The sequence below is a fragment of the Amblyraja radiata genome, chromosome 1, assembly GCF_010909765.2.
Source record: "Amblyraja radiata isolate CabotCenter1 chromosome 1, sAmbRad1.1.pri, whole genome shotgun sequence".
In the NCBI taxonomy this organism is placed as follows: Eukaryota; Metazoa; Chordata; class Chondrichthyes; order Rajiformes; family Rajidae; genus Amblyraja; species Amblyraja radiata.
Genome location: NC_045956.1, coordinates 48,127,734 through 48,149,018, shown reverse-complemented (window position 1 = coordinate 48,149,018; position 21,285 = coordinate 48,127,734). Strand labels below are relative to the sequence as shown.

At 40.9% G+C, this 21,285-nt stretch overlaps 1 protein-coding gene across 2 annotated transcripts in view; it reads left to right on the top strand.

Annotated features, from left to right (window-relative positions):
• The first annotated feature begins 538 nt into the window (after window positions 1-538).
• nsg1 (neuronal vesicle trafficking associated 1) overlaps window positions 539-21,285 on the top strand; it is a 52,463-nt gene continuing 31,716 nt past the window's right edge. Inside the window, exons 1-2 of one of the 2 annotated variants that reach the window (XM_033021326.1) lie at window positions 539-808; window positions 1,512-1,686. In XM_033021326.1, coding sequence (XP_032877217.1) covers window positions 1,555-1,686 — 132 coding nt within the window. In that variant the 5' untranslated portion in view covers window positions 539-808; window positions 1,512-1,554. Of the gene's footprint in view, window positions 809-896; window positions 1,020-1,511; window positions 1,687-21,285 lie in introns of those variants that run through there. The other variant, XM_033021334.1, reaches the window with a different exon arrangement.

Below are 21,285 nucleotides of genomic sequence, written 5' to 3'. Positions count from 1 at the left end.
ATTCCTATCATCTGAACCTCCCCTCACAACTGCATTGAATTGTCAGTCCCGAATATCTCCTCACTTCACCAAGCTCAGTTAAAGTGGGAACAAAGGGAAATATTAATTGAGATAATCTTTAATCTGTTTAAACCTTTACCTCTGAATTTTCCTTTTCTTTATTTTGCGCTAGATAAGCCTTGCCCGAGAGAAAACATCTTGCGATCACATCTTGGCGCTCACAAGAGAGGGGTTTTGATGCAAGCAAGGCCCTTGACCTGAAATGTTAACGCGCCACTGAACACCGGTTCTGTCAAACTCCAGCATTTTGAGCCTATATATCTTCGGTGTAAACCAGCATCTGCAGTTCCTTCCCACCCAGGTTTTGCTTTGCAGATTTCCAGCGTCATTGCCGCACTATATTTTCTCCCCAATGTTGTGTTTTTTTTCCTTTGTTTATTTTTCTTTGGAGGGAAGGAATTGAGTTGGGGGGGGGGGGGGGGGGGACCCCCCGATAAAAGCAAATCAAAGATGCTGGTGAACTGATGCGGTCAGGGCGCAGCGGAGAGATCTTCCAGTTCCCGAGCCGACAGCGCGGCTGCGTCACCACAGACGAGGCTTGAAAATGAAAACATTGTCCAAAACTCGATCAATGACTTTACTGCATCCTCGGCAACGCTTCTCCAGCTCCACATTTTTCCGCCATTTTCCCATCTGAAGTGTGTGTGGGAGGGAAAAAAAAAAGGCTTTCGCGAAGAAGACAATTAAAAAATAAATAAAACGACTTCTCGCCATTTATGTTTTTTTAGGGGGGAAAAAAAAAGATCAGGTGAGAGGCGTCTTTCTTTCAGAACAATTTCTGCTGATTTCTCCGCTCCGCGGGTTTAATTTGCGGGTGAAGCGAGCGAGTTGTTTGCTGCTCGTCCTGTGAAGCACATTCACATCAGCAAGATAGAATGATGTTCCCATGTTACCGGGGCAGCGCATATTGTTCTTCGCGATTTTGCTTTAATATATAAAGGGGCTTATTCGACCGCGGAGTAAGTTTAATTGTAATGTGTATGTGTGTAAAACAGAAATATGGAGCTTGCACCTGTGTTCTGCCTTTGTAGACCAGGTATCAAAACGTATTTGTCATTTCGTGCATTTTCCATTTATGTTGCCAGTTTGTGATGAGCGTGTCGTTTTTAAAGAAAAAAAGTAAATAAATCTATGTCGGATTCGAATATTTTTTATGGGGAATATTGCACTGCGTCAAATTAAACGTGAAATTACTGGTGTTTTCCCCCCCCAAACAACTGCTCTCTACTTGTGGCTCGGTAATTGAGGCAAATGGAATAGCAGACTGGGTTGCAAATTGTACGATTGTCCTCGTCTTTATCGTATTTCTTTCGATTTAAGCAAAATAAGCAGCTGAAACAAAATCAAATATAGGAGGAGGCACGGCAATCAACCGTATGTTTCACGCGGATCTCTCGGGAATTGTGAATGTAGTGAACACCATCTGTTTCATTGCTATTTTGTTTTCCCAGTTTTGCATAAAGAAACCCCCCGTTCGTCTGTTCTCCTGCAACCATGGTGAAGTTGGGCAACAATCTGTCTGACAAGAGCAATGGGAAGGCTGCAGCCCCTGAAGATGGGTTTGACACCATCCCCCTTATCACACCACTGGATGTCAACCAGCTGCAGTTCCCGGCTCCTGACAAGGTAAACTTGAACGAAAATAAATATGGATAATGCCGAAAATACAGCGCTCATCAGGCTAGTTTGTATTTGCAGATGGTCTAATAATTTTCTTGCTCTTCATAAACAAGGGAACCACGGGTTAAAGGTTTTTTGACTTCTAAAGTTACAGGAAAATACTTTTTTTTAAAGGGTGGTCTGAGCTACTGTAACAAACCCTGTAAGACTTTAATTTGCACTGTATTGATATTTGATTTTCATTTTAACCTGAAGTACCTCTTAGAGGGGCAAAGTTTAATGGAGATGTGCAGGGCAGGTTTTTTTTTTACACAAGAAGGTGGTTGGTGCCTGGAACGCGTTGCCAAGGGCGATGATGGAAGCAGTTACGCCAAAGTGGTGTTTAAGAGGCTTTTGGTTAGGTACATTGATATGCAGAGTAATAAGGGATATGGTTGTGCAGTAAGATTAAATTAGTATATTTTAGCATCCTGTTCAGCACAAACATTGTGGACAGAATGGTCTGTTCCTGTGCTATCTTGTAGAAAACAAGAGGTGCCTCTGGTAATGTGAAGTTATTAAACTGTAATAATCAATGGGATATGAACTTTAAAAGCTGAGATGAAGTATATATTTAGAATTAACTTCACATTTGGGCAACAGTCTTGGGTGTTGGAGCAGGTTGTTGAATGAGATGGTAAACAGTAAAGATCCATCGCACTCCAAAATTATACTCACATTACAGAAGCTGGCCTTCAGCCCACAATGTCCATGCGAACCACCAAGTACCCGTTTCTACTAATGCTTGTTAAATGTTATGAGTCCCTATCTCCAACCTGACCCTTTATGGATGATGCATTCCAGATTCCAGCCAATTATACTTTATATATTACAAAGTAACAAATCACAAGTGAATTGTATATTTAAAAAAATGTGCAGGCAGTTAAAAACAAGCCATTTTTTTCCTTGCAAGAAGATAAAGCAATTGATAACTTGCAGAAATGAAGAACAGCAGATGCTGGTTGAGGGAAAAACAGACACAAACTACGGGGCATGTGGATTGGTCAGGACCCTTAGGTCAGGACCCTTCTTCACATTGATTGAGAGGGGAGAGGGTAGGAGGGGGGGGGGGGAGGGGAGGGAGGGGGGTGGGGGTGAAGGCAACAGAAAGAAGGGAGGGGCAGACAAAGCCTGCCAGGTAATAGGTGGATACAGGTGAGGAGGGCTTTTTGATCAGCAGCTGGTTGGACAAAGGCTAGGGATGAAAAGATAGAAGGCTTGAGACAAAAGGAGTGGAGAGTTTCAAAAAGGAATGTATGTGGGTGGGCAGGAGAGATGGGGGGGGGGGGGGTTATGGGGAGAATGAGGGGTTGGGGAGGATTGTAATTACAGGGGAATTCAATGTTTATACCATTGAGTTGCCAAGTGGGATATGAGGTGTTCCTACAGTTTATGTGTTGCCTCTCTCTGGCAATGGAAGAGGCTCCAGACCAAAAGGTCAGAATGAGAATGGGAAGAGGAGTTAAAATAGGTAGCAACTGCAAGATACAGTAGTCCTTGGCGAACTGAGTGGAAATGTTCAGTGAAACGTTCATCAAGTCTATGCATGGTCTTGCTGATGTGCAGGAGGCCTAATCAAGAACACCAGATGCAATAGATCAGATCAGAGCAGGTGCACGTGAACCTCTATCGCACATGGCAGGACTACTGGAGTTTCTAGATGGATGTGAAAGGAGGTATAGGGACAGGTGTTGTATCTCCTGTGGTTGCAGGGGAAAGTCCCTGGGGAGGGGTGGTTTGAGTGGGAATGGATCTATAAGCAAAGCGGAGGGAGTGGTCTCTGCAGAAGACATGGGGGAGGTGATGGGGATGGATAGCAGTGACTGGTGGTGAAATGTGTAGGATGCTGGTTTAAACTGAAGATAGACAAATTGCTGGAGTAACTCCGCGGGACAGGGATCTTCTCTGGAGAAAAGGAATCTGTGACATTTTGGGTTGAGATCCTTCAAAGTGGAATTGTGTTAGAGGTGACATAAATGTCAGAGGTTGATGTGGAGGCTGGTGAGGGTCAAGGCAACTCTAACCTTGTTCGTCTGGGGGGAGTGAGAGCAGAATTACAGGACAGGGGAGATGTGGGTGAGAACTTGCAAAATCTTTCAAATTAGCTCAACTTTAATTGAGCTGGTCATCCATTGTATAAAGCCCTTCAGGAAAGCCACAGAGGCAAGTCAGCTCACAGGTAAATTCAGAAACACTTCAGACTTGAGCAATGTTGGCCACTGGCCCTTATAGTAACAGAAGTGTACCTTCACACCCTAAAATTAATAAAATCCTGAAACTGATTGTGTTGTATTCTTCACTGTGTGCTATTATCAGTGGAACATATCATTTGACTTGCCACAAAATATGTCATGGGAATAACCAATAGAATTTATCATTATTATACGTGTTATATATCCTTCTTGTACATCAGTTGTGACATGCCAGACCTTACATGTTACACATATCGGAGACTGCAACTGGAAAACAAAATCCCAATGCATAAATTGGTAATTTTCTGCTGTTATATCTGATCTTTGGATGAACCTTTCCTGGTGGGGAGGAACCTAATAAAGTAGCTGTCCAAAGTTCTGGAACAGCAACTGGTGATTAGGATAAGGCACTTGTGCGACATTAGAGTTTATCTGGGCCATTTGGTTTTCTAAAACAATCCAATCGAAGCTGCTGCTCTGTTCTTTCAGTGTGGTACTGCATATTAATTCATTGTCGGTGCTTATTATAATTCCCCTTTGAAAGACCTGATTAATTTTTTTCTACCCTTGTGCAGGCAGTGAATGCCATAAATATATTTGGTAACTTTCAAGAGTTCAAGAGAGTTTATTGTCATGTGTCCCTGATAGAACAATGAAATTCTTGCTTTGCTTTAGCACAACAGAACATAGTAGGCATGAATGCAGTTTGACGTTTATTTTCAACATCATTTTGACGTTGTGTTCTTTGAAACATATGCTAACAGAAACAGGTTTAAAAAAGACGGACAGAAACTATTATGACTTTGTACATCTTTATCAAATTTCTCTGCATTTCTGCTCGCGGGAAGACAATCCCAGCTCTGCAATCACAGATCTCTGATCCCCAGAAATGTCTGAATAAATCTTTCTGCACTTGCTCTAGGGCCTGGATATCCTTCCCAAAATGTAATGACAAGAATTAGATGCATTTCTCCAGTTACAGCCTAACTATTATTTCAATGGAGTTTAAAATAACCTTTATACTTTTGTTCCCTTTGCCTTAGTTTATAAAAGATTTACCTGTTTAGGTCACTTTTCAAACGGAGTACCTACATACTGACAACTTGTACAACAGTAACAATACTATAGCAAAATGACCAAATGGTGCTTCACAGAAGCAATATGAGACATTGTAAGATTGAGTCATGTTAGGCCATATTAAATTTTACCCTGACCCAGCAGAAAGTACTTAAAACTGTTCTTATTTTGTGATTGTGATACCAATCGCAAGTCCTCATAGCAAAAAACACTAACACTGCTTTAACATAATTCCTAATGTGTTTGGCAGTTGAATAATGCAAAACAATTTTAACTGTTGTATTCAATGAGCTATAAAAACATAAAACCTCTTGTATATTTTATTGCAATGTCAGCCAAGAATGCCTGATCGCCTGGTGACTATTGTACATACGGTTGACTGATTCCTATACATTTAACAAATGTTACTCTATTTGCTGAAGGGAATTGAAGATGAATTACTCAACTTTTATGGGTGGTATTTGAATTATAACTATTCATGGCAAAATTCTTTTTAGCTATACTTTTTAAATGTTATATTCTCTGCTTTAACTGTTTCTTCATTTGCACCAAACCTTTCTTCTTATTAAAATTTGTTAACCAAACTTTTGGTCTTTGTCATTAAAATGGCTTGGAGTCAGTTTTTCCTTTTTGTCAGATCATACTCTAGTGAATTTCCTTGTGATGTTAAAAGTGTTCTGTATCCTGTGGAGGTGTAATGGTAATTCTGTGAGCTGGAGCATAGTTGTAATGTTAAATTTTTTTAACTGTTGATTTACTACCCCTTTTCAAACCATTCCTTGTGGCATGTGGGTTAAATAAATAGATTCAGATAATATGACGGGATCTATACTTTTGAAGTCACAGAGTGCAATAGTAACTATAAGCATCTAGTTGCAATAGCGCACAAGGTATATTTGCTTTCTATTTTGAGATTGTTTAGTACCTCTAATAGAACATTGGTGCAAGTCTTATACGTATAGGCATTTTGGATGTTTGTTCCAGGTGATTTGACGGTAAGCGGATCAAAAGTTAAATTGATTTGGCAATCATATTCAAAATGATTTGGCTTGGAGGATTTATGGCCTACATCTGCTCTTATTGTCATGCTCGTGGTTTTCAATTTATCATATTGGTTTTCAGACCCCTCCATGGCCTTGCCTTTCCCCATTTCTGAAACCTCTAGGATCTGTGCGCTCCTCCAATTGGAGTCATAGAGTGATACAGTGTGGAAACTGGCCCTTCGGCCCACCTCACCCACACCGGCCAACAATGTCCCAGCTACCCTCGTCCCACTTGCCTGCGCTTGGTCCATATCCCTCCAAACCTGTCCTATCCATGTACCTGTCTAACTGTTTCTTAAATGATGGGATGGTCCCAGCCTCAACTACCTCATCTGGAAGCTTGTTCCATACACCCACCACCCTTTGTGTGAAAAAGTTACCCCTCGGATTCCTATTAAATGTTTTCCCCTTCACCTTAAACCTATGTCCTCAGGTCCTTGATTCCCCTACTCTGGACAAAAGACTCGATGTTCCAGATGTTGGGGGAGTCCAGAACCAGGGGCCACAGTTTAAGAATAAGGGGTAAGCTATTTACAACGGAGTTCAGGAAATACTTTTTCACGCAGAGTTGTGAGTCTGTGGAATTCTCTGCCTCAGAGGGCGGTGGAGGCCAGTTCTCTGGATGCTTTCAAGAGACAGTTAGATAGAGCTCTTAAAGATAGCTGAGTCAAGGAATATGGGGAGAAGTAACAGGCGGGGTACTGATTGGGGATGATCAGCCATGATCACATTGAATGGCGGTGCTGGCTCGAAGGGCCAAATGACCTACTCCTGCACCTATTGTCTATTGTCCATTGTCTATTGACTCTGTGCATCTACATGATCTATTCCTCTCATGATTTTGTATACCTCTATAAGTTCTTCCCTCATCCTCCTGCGCTCCATGGAATAGAGACCCAGCCTGCTCAACCTCTCCCTGTAGCTCACACCCTCTAGTCCTGGCAACATCCTCGTAAATCCTTTCTGAACCCTTTCAAGCTTGACAATATCTTTCCTATAACATGGTGCCCAGAACTGAACACAATATTCTAAATGCGGTCTCATCAACGTCTTGTGCAACTGCAACATGACCTCCCAACTTCTATATTCAATACTCTTGACTGATGAAGGCCAAAATGGCAAAAGCTTTTTTGACAACCATATCTACCTGCGTCTCAACCTTCAAGGAACTATGCACCTGTACTCTTGGCTCCCTCTGCTCCACAACACTACCCAGAGGCCTACCATTTACTGTGTAGATCCTGCCCTTGTTTGACGTCCCAAAATGCAACACCTCACACTTCTTTGTATTAGATTCCATCAACCATTCTTTCGCCCACCTGGCCAATAATTCATTGTTCCCTTTGTGTCTATGATTTGGCCCAATGTTCTGGAATGAAGGGATGGGGCTGAAGGCTAATTCCCATTCCCAAATGCGGACGTGAACGCTGTGCAAAGTTACAATTGTGTGAGATGCAAATGTGCCTTTGGATACCATCTAGACTTGTTCTAGAATGTGTAATGTTCCAGTGGATGACCATAAAACTGAACATAGTAGAGAGATGTTGCTTTAATGGGCAGGAGACAATAAATTGCAGAGAAAATTGAAGACCCATGTGACTGTTAAGATGGAATCAAAATACTATACAGAATGGAAACAGGTCCACCTTGCAGACCAAGTTGGTATACTGGGCTAGTCCCATTAGCTTGCCTTTGGCTCATAGGCCTCTAAACCTTTCTTATCCCTAGATCTGTCCAAAAGTTGGAATTATATCAGCTTCTGTAGCTTCCTCTGGCAGCTCATTCCAAATATTGACTACCCTCAGAGTGAAAAAGTTGCTCATGTAGTCTCCAATGCTAATTTGTCATGAAGCTATTGGAAAGTTACAATTGGGGGTTTGGGCTTTCTGCATTATTCTCAATATGATGCATAATACAACTGTTCATCATGGGATTGTTGTTTACAAGAAAAAATAGCCAGCACTATTTGATCAGGAGACTACTTTTCAATTACCTCAAGAATAGTCTGTGGCAGCAGCCTTGCAGTGTACGTTTTGTTGGCTTATGTTGCTTGATATCTATTATTGTTCACGGGAAAATGGTGATGAAAATTAAATAGACAAAATTGCTGGAGAAACTGAGCGGGTGAGGCAACATCTATGGAGTAAAAGGAAATAGGCAACGTTTCGGGTCGAAACCATTCTTAAACATGAAAATTAAATAGTTTATGATCAGTGTCCCTGAATTTGTCGATGTAATGTTGATGAAACAGATCTTTGAGTCATTGCAGTATAATACTAACACCAACCTACATGGGGATAAACAATACACCTTTCTATTTTTTGACATTGATGCCCATGGCAAGTCACTATGTAGACTGCATAATTATCACAGGAATGATTTACTGTGAGCTTCAACTTTATGTGCAAAAATCTCACTTTTAATTTTGGACTAAATCACATCTACCAGAGGTTTATCACTCTGGATCTGAAAAACAAATCATTATTTAAGGAAAAATATCTTGAGAATTCTCTTTTTCATTTTAAGTTTATTTTGTGTTGTAGTTTAATCCCGTGTGTATACACTTTCCCATCTGAATACTATTGTATGCATGTTGATGCAAAGCAGGAAAGAGAACTCCATGTAGACACAAAATTCTGGTGTAACTCAGCGGGACAGGCAGCATCTCTGGAGAGAAGGAATGGGTGATGTCTCATGTCGTTCAGAAGGGTCACGACCTGAAACATCACTCACTCTTCTGAAGAAGGGTCCCGACCCGAAACGTCACTCATTCTTTCTCTCCAGAGATGCTGCCTGTCCCGTTGAGTTATTCTAGCATTTTGTGTCAATCTTCAGTTTAAACTAGCACCTGCAGTTCCTTCCTACACTAGAGAATTCAATGTGATGAGCTGTTCTACCTGCTTGTTCTGCTGGACCCCTGAGATCCCCCACAAAGGCACTAAACTCAAAACAATATTGGGAAATGAGACCTTGAGATCATTCTTCATCCCTCAATTGATCAAGGTCGCACTTCATCCATCGTCTGATTAATATTTTTTCTAGTCTTTGACCAAGACTATGACTGGTAGTTGTTCTTTGTTTTTAGCTTGATGATCTTGGGTTAAAGAGTAATTACACTACTTGGACACATATATCCTACTGAATAGTAATTTAATTGAGTTATATCTGGTAGTTAATATGAATAATCCACATAATGGTTATTCTTCTCAAGACCTGCATGGTTGATAAAGACTAGAACTATGACTGCTTTTCATTCCTGAGCTACTGCTGTTTTGGGTTTGAATGTGGACTGCAGAGAGCATTGTGTGCCTTGTATTCTTATTAATAATCCTTTTTATGAATAACTTATTTTAAATTACTAGAGTGTATTAACTGCTTTATTATAAATACAGGGTCATGGTGCTTTTTTGTCTAGTAGCAAATTGAGAAAATTCTTATTCATGAGTGGAATATGATTGTTACTTTCTTTGTCAAAACATGCTATTCTGACACATTTTCTGAGCACTTCTTGATGTTTACTCATTGTTATGCGCCTGATGTGACCTTCACAAAAATGTTGTCCAGGAAATTATTGTAATGTTCTCAGAAGCACTTGTCATTAGGCATTACTGCAATAATAAAGCTGTTATAATCTTGCAGAATGCTATTTAAAGAGGGGGGTTGGAACTCCTGGACATGATCTCTGAGTTTCCATCCTGCAACCCCCATGAACCCCCATAAGACTCTCCATGGTCCTGATAACCAGCACCATCTCGACCCACAGAGACATGACCCCACTCTGGACTGGTCACTTTCACTTGGACAAAGCATAGCCATAGACTTTGCCATAGAAACCTTTTTATTTATCAGGAGCAGAAGCCTTGATCATTTAGCCTCAAATGTTCTGATCACCTAAATTTCCAACCTTTTTTTATTATTAAACAGCTTATTATTTGCAGTGTTAAGATAACGTTGTGAAGCAATCCTATTAATTCGCAGAAAGGCTATGGTAAATTGTGCTTGGACACATCACCTAACTCCAACTAAATGAGACAGTGATTTAAATTAACTGTTTACTTTGTAATTTTTTTATGAGAATGTAGAAATATTATAACTTAATATATGAATAGCTGAGTGTCTGCCCTTGGATGAGACAAACAAATAGGTCACAGCTCTTAACAATTTGATAAATTTGTTCTACATTATATATCTTTCTTGAAGTATTGCAGTGAAGAACTAGGGGACATAGTTGCAGAATAAGGGGGGGCTCTTTTAAAACTGAGATGAGGAAGAACTTCTTCACCCAGAGGGTGGTTAATTTATGGAATTCACTGCCCCAGGGAGCAGTGGAAGCAGAAACTTTAAATATATTTAAGACTAAAATAGATGTTTTTTTAGCTGCCAAGGGGATAAGGGGCTACGGGGAGAGGGCAGGGATATGGACCTAGGTATGGTTAGTATAGTAAGACCTGAGTGATCTCCTGGACAAGTGTCGATCGCCTGGATTGGGGTCGGAGAGGAATTTCCCGGATTTTTTTCCCGAATTGGACCTGGGTTTTTATCCGGTTTTTTGCCTCCCCCAGGAGATCACGAGGTTCTTGGGGTGGAGAGGGGTGATAGCGGTATAAAGGGGAGGGTAGTGTCTTGTGTTCTGTGTCTTGTGTCTACTGTTTGTGGGTAAGTGTGTCTGTTTAGTGTTCAGCCATGAGCGAATGGCGGTGCGGGCTCGACGGACCTGGTGGTCTACTCTCGCACCTACTTTCTATGTTTCTATGTTTAAGAACTGTTGGAATTACTGTGGAAGATTTGCTTTCCAGTATCGAATATGGACCGAGGCACTGTGCTGAACTGGAATCTTAGTACTGTCCAGTGGGATGGTTTTATATCTTCCTAGTTGCCATGCCGTCAAACCTGGTTATTGAGGCTGTATCACTTTAAACTTGGCAGAAGTAAGTTGTCTGATGCGGATGGATGGAATAAGATGGCTGCCAAGAGATTTTTTCAAAAAATTATTTCAATATTTTTTAGGTAGACAAAAATGCTGGAGAAACTCAATGGGTGAGGCAGCATCTATGGAGCGAAGGAAATATGCAACGTTTCGGGTCGAAACCCTTCTTCAGATATTTTTTAACTGTTTTCAAGAGATTAATTATTTTGATTTTTTTAAAGCCTTTTTTTTAAGTCCTTGTGTTACTGATTGAATGTCAAAGACATTCACAGGTTCCTGGTAACACTTACAGCTTTGACAGCAGGTGAGCCTGAGGGTGAGACCTTTACAGCTGCCAAAGCCATTGTGTGAGTGCAGCAGTGTGTCTCTGTTTAGGCAGTCCCACTGCCGCAGTCAAGCCGTGCTGAAGTGTGGCACGCCTGTAGAGAAGCTGCTCCCAGGGCCCAGGAAGCAATTGTATTGTGTACCCCTGGGCAGTGATCTTTTTTTGCAGTAGAAGAATTGTCCAGTGATCAGACCAATTGGTTGTTTTTCTGTATCGGAGTGAATTGTTGCAAGGCTAAAGTGTAGCAGTTTAAAGGGCCTGTCCCACTTTCCCGAGTTATTCACAAATTCTCCTGAGTTATTCACGAATTCTCTAGAGTTTTCATACTCGCAGGATGTTCGTAATGAGGCAGTGGATATATCGTAGCAGCTCATTATGCCACCCCTAGGTACTCGTGGCTTTTTTTACTCGTGGACATTTTTCATCATGCTGAAAAAACATCCCGACTTACCTGATGCCCTGAGTACCTTCGGCTGGCATAACGAGCCTCTACGATATATCTACTGACTCCTTCAGCCTCCTACGGACTTGTTACGAACATTCTGCGAGTTTGAAAAACTCAGGAGAATTCGTGAATAACTGGGAAAGTGGGACAGGCCCATAATTCGCAAGAGTCAAAAGTGTTTTATTGTCATACGTACTGGAACGCAACAATGAAATTCTTACTTGCAGCATCAGCACAATAGGTTTGTACATACAGTACCAAATATATGATCTAATAAACAAACAAAAAATAAATAAATGTAATAACTGGGAGAATTCAGAAATGTAAATGTAATAATGAATTTTTTTTATTAGAAAATAACTTTTCATAATTAAAAATATACAAAATAAAACAACACATCTCATTACATTCTTAGTGTTGTTCAGTCCATTGCTGGTCAGTTCCTTGTTCTTTACATATTAGTGTTAGCATATCTGTTTTCTTTTGTACATAGTACCAGTTCTAATCATCGTACCCCTGGGGTGATATATCCTTAATTTATTGAAGGAGCTTCCCCATGGGACTGGAATAAGATAATTTGTATAATTTGGCTCTTGTCCCATCAGCATTTGTTATTATTTTGCATTTGCTTATGTCGTGGATGTCAGCTATTCTTTCCATCCAGACTATGCTAACCATGGGATTAATTGCATCAATCCCACTCTTACTTATTTCCTTTTCAATCTACTCCCTCTCCAATTCCCATTTATTCCCTCTGCTTCTCCGGTGCCCCATTCATAGTACAAAGTGGCTAATTAATTTGCCTACCTTGTGCCTTTGAGATGTGGGAGAAACCAGAGCACCCGATCAAACTCGCATGTCACAAAAACAATGTGCAAATTCCACACCAACAATACTAGATATTGGAATCTCACTTGGGTTTCTGGACTATTCTCCTACCTAGCTTGGACTATCATGTCTTAATTCATTAGTGACTTTTGTATTTTTCTTAATGAAGATCTTACTACATTTTTAATAAGGTTTCTAAACTTGGTTCTAAAACTGGCTCAATAACAGCAAGCATAGTATGATAAATTGAAGTTAACTGCTAATAATGAGTTGAAGGTTATCAAAGTCTAATACCACTCATTTAATGGTTATCTTTTAATTGTGATTAGGCGGTGTGCATTATTTAGCTCATCAAAGCTTCTGTCCATTTTCTCCCATGCATCAGTCCCATTGAACTCAGAATACCTAAATGACTGCTGCCATCCTATGCATTTGGAGGGTCATCCTTGTCCTTAGGAAATGGTAGAATTACATGAGATTTGACCTTGTAAGAATTCATTGCCCAACAGGTTTATTGAAACTTAGTGAACAACTGAAGATAAAGCAGAATGATGGTATATATTTTCACTTAAGCTACTGAACTTTCCAAACTTTCTCTAACTGAATATGAATAACTTGCAATTCTGTAATTAGTCATATCGAGGTCAATTTCCTCTAAGCAACCAACTGATTGAGTTTCTGACAATGCTACTTGAAAGTCCTCTTGATTACCATTAAATATCCTTGATGAAATATTTTGGTTGCTGAATGTATCCAAAAATGGTTCAAACAATTGCAAGAATGCCTCAATCCTACTGCAGTAGAGAGGGAGTATGGAATTCTGGTTCATCTCCACTTATGATACCAGCCAAGTTAACTAATTCTGCCAACGAATACCACATTGGTTCAGCAGATAGCTCTGTTGCCTTGCAGTTCCAACAAGCCATGTTTGATCCTGACCATGGGTAATGATTGCATATTTCCTTGGGACAACATGGGTGCTCTGGTTTCATCCTACAACCCAAAGGATGCTGTTTGCTAGGTTAATTGGCTACTATAAATTAGCCCTCAAATAGATATTTCCCCCTTTTCTGAGGTTCACAGTTGTTGCACCTCAGTTGATGATAGAATGACAGTGGATTCTCCAGATGACGACAATAAATGTATCCATTTGTCCCATTTGATATTAATTCAAAATAAGCTATTGTGGTGATTTTGATCATCACTAATTAGGCAACATCTACAATATTAGCAGGTTCAGAAATGAGTGTCAAGGGTTACACATTTTTAAATGTATGATGAGAAACAGCTCCGATAAGACCTGCACACATATTTTAAGGAAGCAAAGATAAAGTGCTGGGAGGGATAAATAAAGCCAATAGAAATAAGTTATTTAAAGGTAGAACCTGAGGATATAAGCGGAAATGTAACACCTTTTATTTTTTCATTCTGTGTAATGGATATAAGGAAACGATTTCCACAAATTGCAATGAACGCCTTTGGGACTGAACATTTCAAAACAAAAACTGGTTGAATATCAACACCGAAGTATCAGAACAAAATTTGTAAAGATGGTAGGATCAAATGCCTTAGTTTTATTTATCTTTGTGGATAGGATCTGAGAGGAAATTTATTGAAACTGTTCAGGTTATTAATAGATTAGAATTAGTAGTAGAGAGATACAAGATTATTTGGGTTGATCGCCTAAATAGTCTAATTGTATGTTTGTGTTATTGATTGAAAGAAACAGCATGGAAACAGGCCTCGTGGCCAACAGAGTCAATGCCGACCACCGCTCACATGTTCACACTATTTCTATGCTACCCCACTGTCCCATCCACTCCCTTCATACTTCGGACAATTTACAGAGGCTAATTAACCTACAAACCCATAATTTTGAGATTGTGGGAGAAAATAGTGGGAGCACCTGGAGAAAACCCATGTGTTCACAGAGAACATACAAACTCCACAAAGACAGCACCCAAGGTCAGGATCGATCCTGGGTCTCCGGCACAGTGAGGCAGTAGCTCTACCAGCTGCACCATTGTGCTGCCCACAGTGATAACTAAATTCTGAATATAGGTGAACTCTTTTGAGGAAGGGTCAGTAAGGTCCATTGGGGAAATATGAAAATTCATCAGAACTTGGAACATCAGAATGTTTAAGAAGGAACTGCAGATGCTGGAAAATCGAAGGTACACAAAAATGCTGGAGAAACTCAGCGGGTGCAGCAGCATCTATGGAGCGAAGGAAATAGGCAACGTTTCGGGCCGAAACCCTTCTTCAGACTGAGTTTCTCCAGCATTTTTGTGTACCTTGGAACATCAGAGGTTTTAGTTATAAATTCCTCTTGACACTTGGTGTGGTAACTTCATCACTTCAAGCAAATTGACATCGACAGCTCTGATGGATCATTTTGATGTTGGGTTGATGGTTTTAACTGATTTCATCTAAATATTATTTGCAACCAAGAGGCAAGTTAAGCACCGGTTATCAGTTTTTCTAACTGCTTATTTAATCACTTGTTTTCTGTAGTTTCGGTGAGATTATGTTTTATCTTATTATTGTGTTACTGCTGCAATCATGCCATTTTCTGAACATAGGCCCAGGAGGCAGGGATGGAAAATTGGGAACTATTCTGGGTCATTCTGCAAGCTTTATGTAGAGTAAAATTATTATCTGGAACATTCATGGGAAAGGTTAAGAGACATCTTGTTGTGCAAAGTACATTAGAAGTATGGAAATTACTCTTTCACTTCAAAGAAACCCAATGCAGATGAACATAAATCAACAATTAAAACAGTCACAACCAAAAATGAATTTATCCCCTGGGCACCATTACTGAACTACTAAAGTCAAAGATCTAGAGCCATGGTTTACCACTGGAACTAAATTAAAACATTAAATCATTGAGTAGTGGCAGTCCTTGCAGCTGTGCACTTGTAAGATAGACAAGTGGCCCGTGATCCCCAAGAAACTATCACCTGGTAGAACTGATGAGAGTTAGAAATGGCATTCAGAAGTGTAACACCGGGTGGTGCCAGCAAGTGGCTGCCTCGCCAACAATCTGTCCTTCTGTTTTTGGTCTTTTTAAGTACGCGTTAAAGAGAATGTTTTTGTGTTCCTTGGTTTGTTTAATGTGGGTTGTAGGGGGGGGGGTGGCTGGGGAAAACTTTTTTCAATCTCTTACCTCGACGGAGATGCGATTTAAAAAATAAAAAATAAATAAATAAAAATTCTCCCCCCTCTCCCTATTGTACCTCCGTCCCCACTCGGCCTAACATCGTGGAGTGGTGCGGCCTTTCCTGGAGACCGACTGTAGATTGGTTATTTCCTACTAACCAATTGTGGTGCTTGTTAGTAATTGCTGTGCCTAATATGCGATTTATATTACCAAGATCTTGCTTATGTAATTCAGTCTGAGTAGTTGCTAGTTACTGTAATGTCCTGCAGACCAATGCTGTAAGTGAACTTTAATAAATATGCATGGTATCTCAACGCGTTATTCCGATTGGCGCCTCAACCCGCGGTCGTGGCGTGGACTTACCATCATGGAGCTTGCAATCCCTTTGCTGGGGAACATAGAAACTTAGAAAATAGGTGCAGGTGTAGGCCATTCGGCCCTTCGAGCCTGCACTGCCATTCAATATGATCATGGCTGATCATCCAACGCAGTATCCTGTACCTGCCTTCTCTCCATACCCCCTGATCCCTTTAGCCACATGGGCCACATCTAACTCCCTCTTGAATATAGCCAATGAACTGGCCTCAACTATCTTCTGTGGCAGAGAATTCCAGAGATTCACCACTCTCTGTGCGAAAAATGTTTTTCTCATCTCGGTCCTAAAAGATTTCCCCCTTATCCTTAAACTGTGACCCCTTGTTCTGGACTTCCCCAACATCGGGAACAATCTTCCTGCATCTAGCCTGTCCAACCCCTTAAGAATTTTGTAAGTTTCTATAAGATCCCCCATCAATCTTCTAAATTCTAGCGAGTTCAAGCCGAGTCTATCCAGTCTTTCTTCATATGAAAGTCCGGACATCCCAGGAATCAGTCTGGTGAACCTTCTCTGTACTCCCTCTATGGCAAGAATGTCTTTCCTCAGATTAGGAGACCAAAAATGTACGCAATACTCCAGGTGTGGTCTCACCAAGACCCTGTACAACTGCAGTAGACCCTCCTTGCTCCTATACTCAAATCCTTTTGCTATGAATGCTAACATACCATTCGCTTTCTTCACTACCTGCTGCACCTGCATGCCTACTTTCAATGACTGGTGTACCATGGCACCCAGGTCTCATTGCATCTCCCCTTTTCCTAATCGGCCACTGTGGAGAGCTCCAACCGCGGCCTGTGGACTTCAACATCGTGGAGTCCGCGGTCCCTGGTTAGAGACCGATTCGGGAGCTCCAAGCTGCGGAGAGTTTTAACCGTCCCGACGCGGGAGTTTGGATCACCCTGACGTGAGGGCTTCGGACTGCCGGTTGTGGGAGCTTTGATGGCCCCGACTGCAGATGGTTCGACACCCCTGACCTTGGGAGAATAAAGAGGGTGAAGATTGGACATTTTATTACCTTCCATCACAGTGAGGAATTTGGGGAGCCGCTGTGGTGGATGTTTATGTTAACTTTTATTTTATGTGGCTGTGTGTCTTGTTGCTTTTCACTTTATATGACTGTATGGTAACTCAAATTTCACTGTAGCTTAATTGGTACGTGACAATAAAATGACTTTGAAACCTTGAACGTTCAGAAATCCAAATAGGGACATCGTCTTGCTGCAGGAATACATTTTGGCTTGAAATACGTTTGTGTCATCAAAATATGTCATTGGTAAAGTGGTGCATATTAAAAGGAATTGTTATTGCACATTTACATGGATTAAAACAGTTCCTTAAAGCATTGGAGTAACTAGTGTGACAGAGGAGAAGCACTCATCAGAATCAGACTGAAATAATATAAACATAAGATAATCCAGATGACAGAATATAATTATCTAGATTTTATAAGTAAGTTTTAGATTGAACAAAGTGTGACTTCTATCAACTGATTTTCCTTAAACATTAATATCAGCATCTTTAAGATTTTGTTTTTGACATCTTGCGTACAGACATTTTGCTCACTCCTGTTATATAGTCTGTGTGGCAAAGAAAAGTAAAAGTCCTCTTTAGCCTGAAGTGAATGCTGTGTGATTCACATGGCCAGCACACTGTCCCAGTCTTATAGACAATCGGTGCAGGAGTAGGCCATTTGGCTCTTCTAGCCAGCACCGCCATTCACTGTGATTATGGCTGATCATCCATAGTCAGTACCCCGTTCATGCCTTCTCCCCATATCCCCTGACTCCATTATCTTTAAGAGCTCTATCTAAAGGACCTGGCCCACGAGCATGCAACTCCATGCGGCAAGCGCGACCTAAAGGCCTGTCCCATGAGCATGCGACTCCATGCGGCAGGTGCGACCTAACGTGGTCGCTTGAGCCGTACGGCTCGCGGGGCCGGTCCCACTTCGATCGCCGGAGCCATATGGAGTTGTGCCGAGCTGGTCCCGACATCGCGCGGGGCTCCGAAAAACTGACCGTGTTCAAAAATTCCGCGCGGCAACGGTCTGCCGGCCCGCAGCCGCCTCAACGCCGTACGTCACGTGCGAACTTCCGGCGGCTTCGCTCGATCTTCATGTCACTCACTCGACCTCCGCGCGGCCCCCGCTTCTGGTTTGGTCGCGCTTGCCGCATGCAGTCGCATGCTCGTGGGACAGGCCCTTTTAGGTCACGCTTGCCGCATGGAGTCGCATGCTCGTGGGACAGGCCCTTTATTCTCTTGAAAGCATCCAGAGAATTGGCCTCCACTGCCATCTGAGGCAGAGATTCGCAACCCTCTGTGTGAAAAGGTTTTTCCTCATCTTTCTAAATGGCTTAACCCTTATTCTTAAACTGTGGCCCCTGGTTCTGGACTCCCCCAACATCGGGAACATGTTTCCTACCTCTAACGTGTCAAACCCTTAATAATCTTATATGTTTCAATAAGATCCTCTCTCATCCTTCTAAATTCCAGAGTATACAAGCCCAGCCGCTCCATTCTATCAACATGTAACAGTCCCGCCATCCCGGGAATTAACCTCGTGAACCCACGCTGCACTCCCTCAATAGCAAGAAAGTCCTTCCACAAATTTGGAGACCCAAACTGCATACATTATTCCAGGTGTGGTCTCACTAGGGCTCTGTACAACTGCTGAAGGACCTCTTTGCTCCTATACTCCACTCCTCTTGTGATGAACTGCCTGCTGTACCTGCATGTTTACTTTCATTGAGTGATGAACAAGGACATGCAGATCTCGTTTGTCAAACACTTGGGAAGCTGATCAAGTGTAAACAGTGAAGTAACTTTAACGGTAGCGACTCCACCGGGAATTACACATAAGCACAGCTAGTGGAGCTGTTAACTTGCTGATCCAATGACATGGGTTTCATCCTGCCCACCGGCGCTGTCTGGCTCAGTTCTTCAGTTTCATTTTATGTCCAAAAGATGTGTGGATTGGTAGATTAATGGGCCACTGTCAAGTACTCCTAGTGTGTAGGTGAGTGGTAGAATCACATTGGAATGTGGGAAGAATATCATCAAAGTGGAGATTAGACTCTGATTGGTGTAAATTGTGCCTGGTGGTCAGCACACACTCAGGCAGATTGACCTTCCCTTATCATGTATCTATACACTGTAATGGTTCGATTGTAATCATGTATTGTCTTTCTGCTGACTGGACAACAAAGGTTTATCATTGTACCTCGGTATATGTGACAATAAACTACACTGCACTGAACTGTTTCCATGCTGTTATGATTCAATGACCATGACAATTAAATATTGCCTTCATTCCACTAACTGCAGAACGTTTCTTGAGAAAACAAAAGTAAAAATATATCGCCCCGCGTCTGTTTGTAAACTCGCTTTTATATTCAAGGTCAGGCTTCTGAGTGATCATTTTGATTTTGAAATGAATGAATATTGTCATCTGAGATTGTGCTGACTGCCTATGTGGGCCGTTGGCCTTTTCTGCAGGTGGACTGCAATTAGGAATGTTGACTCTCCAACCACTTCCATGTTCATTAGACCTGTCAATAAAACACATCATCTCAACTCTCTTGGCATGCAAGTTTAAAGAAACTACAACCTATTCTCAAAACAAACAAAGCCTGTGTTAGCTTAATGAGGCAATTGCCTCTCAGTGTCACGGTTCAGTAACCTGTGAATGTGACTTACAGAAACTGGATGATCTACCTTTTAATGCAAATCTTCTTCAATTCAGTGAATCAGCAAATTAAAGCAATGTATTTTTATTTCACCCCGTGGATTTTTGAATATTAAAGGTTCTAAGGGTAATTATTTTGCTTAGCAAAATCTATTAACACAACCCAATTTAAAACTACACAATGTTGAAGGTAATTAATTATAAATCTTAAACTATATATATTTTCACGTATTGTATATTTGGTAGCTCTGGATAAAATTCCAGGTAGTTGGTGAAGGTTAGAGCCTGCAATACAGTAGTGTTCTTGATAGAGACAGGGTTTCTGACAGCTTGCAGCATTACTTCTTGCATAGAATCAGTTGGACCAGGAATCATCAAATGGATCTTTCTTATCTGCAAGAGCAGCTTGTAGCTGATGCCAATGAGTGATAAAGTACAAGAAGGGAAGATATAGGCACTTGACTGTGCAATCACAGATTGACAGATGAAATTACTTTTGGATCTCTCTTTAATTATTATTAAACTTGCAATTTATTTATGCTTTTCCCATTTAGCGACCGTATGAAATCAAACATTACATCAAAAATATAATTAACAGAAAAAATTACTTCAGAAAACATGCCTCCACAATGAATCATAGCTAACATCTTGGATGTTAATGAAACTCTGGACTCCTGCTATCACTTCTATGTGACCCAAATATATAACAATTTATGAAGCAAAATTGAGTCATGTTAATGAATTATGTTAGGACTTAACTTCTACAGTTTGAACTGATTAAATACCAAATAGAAAAAATATTTTTCAGTAAAACTGTGTTCATTATTGATGTAAACTAATCTGGTTTGATTTGTGAAATGGGCTGTTGAGTGGCATGATATTGTTTAATATGCAATAAGTAATTAGTGAGGAGCAGATTGATTATTTACATTGCAATATACAGTTTCGTTGAAGACACAAAAAACTGGAGTAACTCAGCAGGTCAGACAGCATTTCTGGAGAAAAGGAATAGTTAACGTTTCAGTCTGAAGAAGGGTCTCGACCCAAACCGTCACCTATTCCTTTTTTCTTGGGGGTGGGGGGGGGGTCCTGGAATATTAGCAAAGACCTTGAGATTAAGAAGGCTGAAATCATTCTGAAGCACTCTTGGGCAAATGTTATGGATAAGAATTTACAATCGAACTGTTGGAAATCTTTGTAACCTTTGAATAAGAAGGTTATTACTTTGGTGATAAGTGATTGATTCAGTGAGTAATTGATGAAGCCATCATGATGGCATTAAATAATTGATGAGGAAAGTGCATCTGTTAATTTACCATCTCCAGGTTTCATGCATGGACTGCGAAGATGGGCAAGTCATAAACCATGAATGGGAGTATATTTACGAAAAAGCTGCAACAGTGAAGAAATACAATTGTCACCAAAGTCCATGATAAGGGAGTCAAGGGTTACTGGAAGAAGGCAGGAGAATGGGATTAAGAGGGAAAGATAGATCAGCCATGATT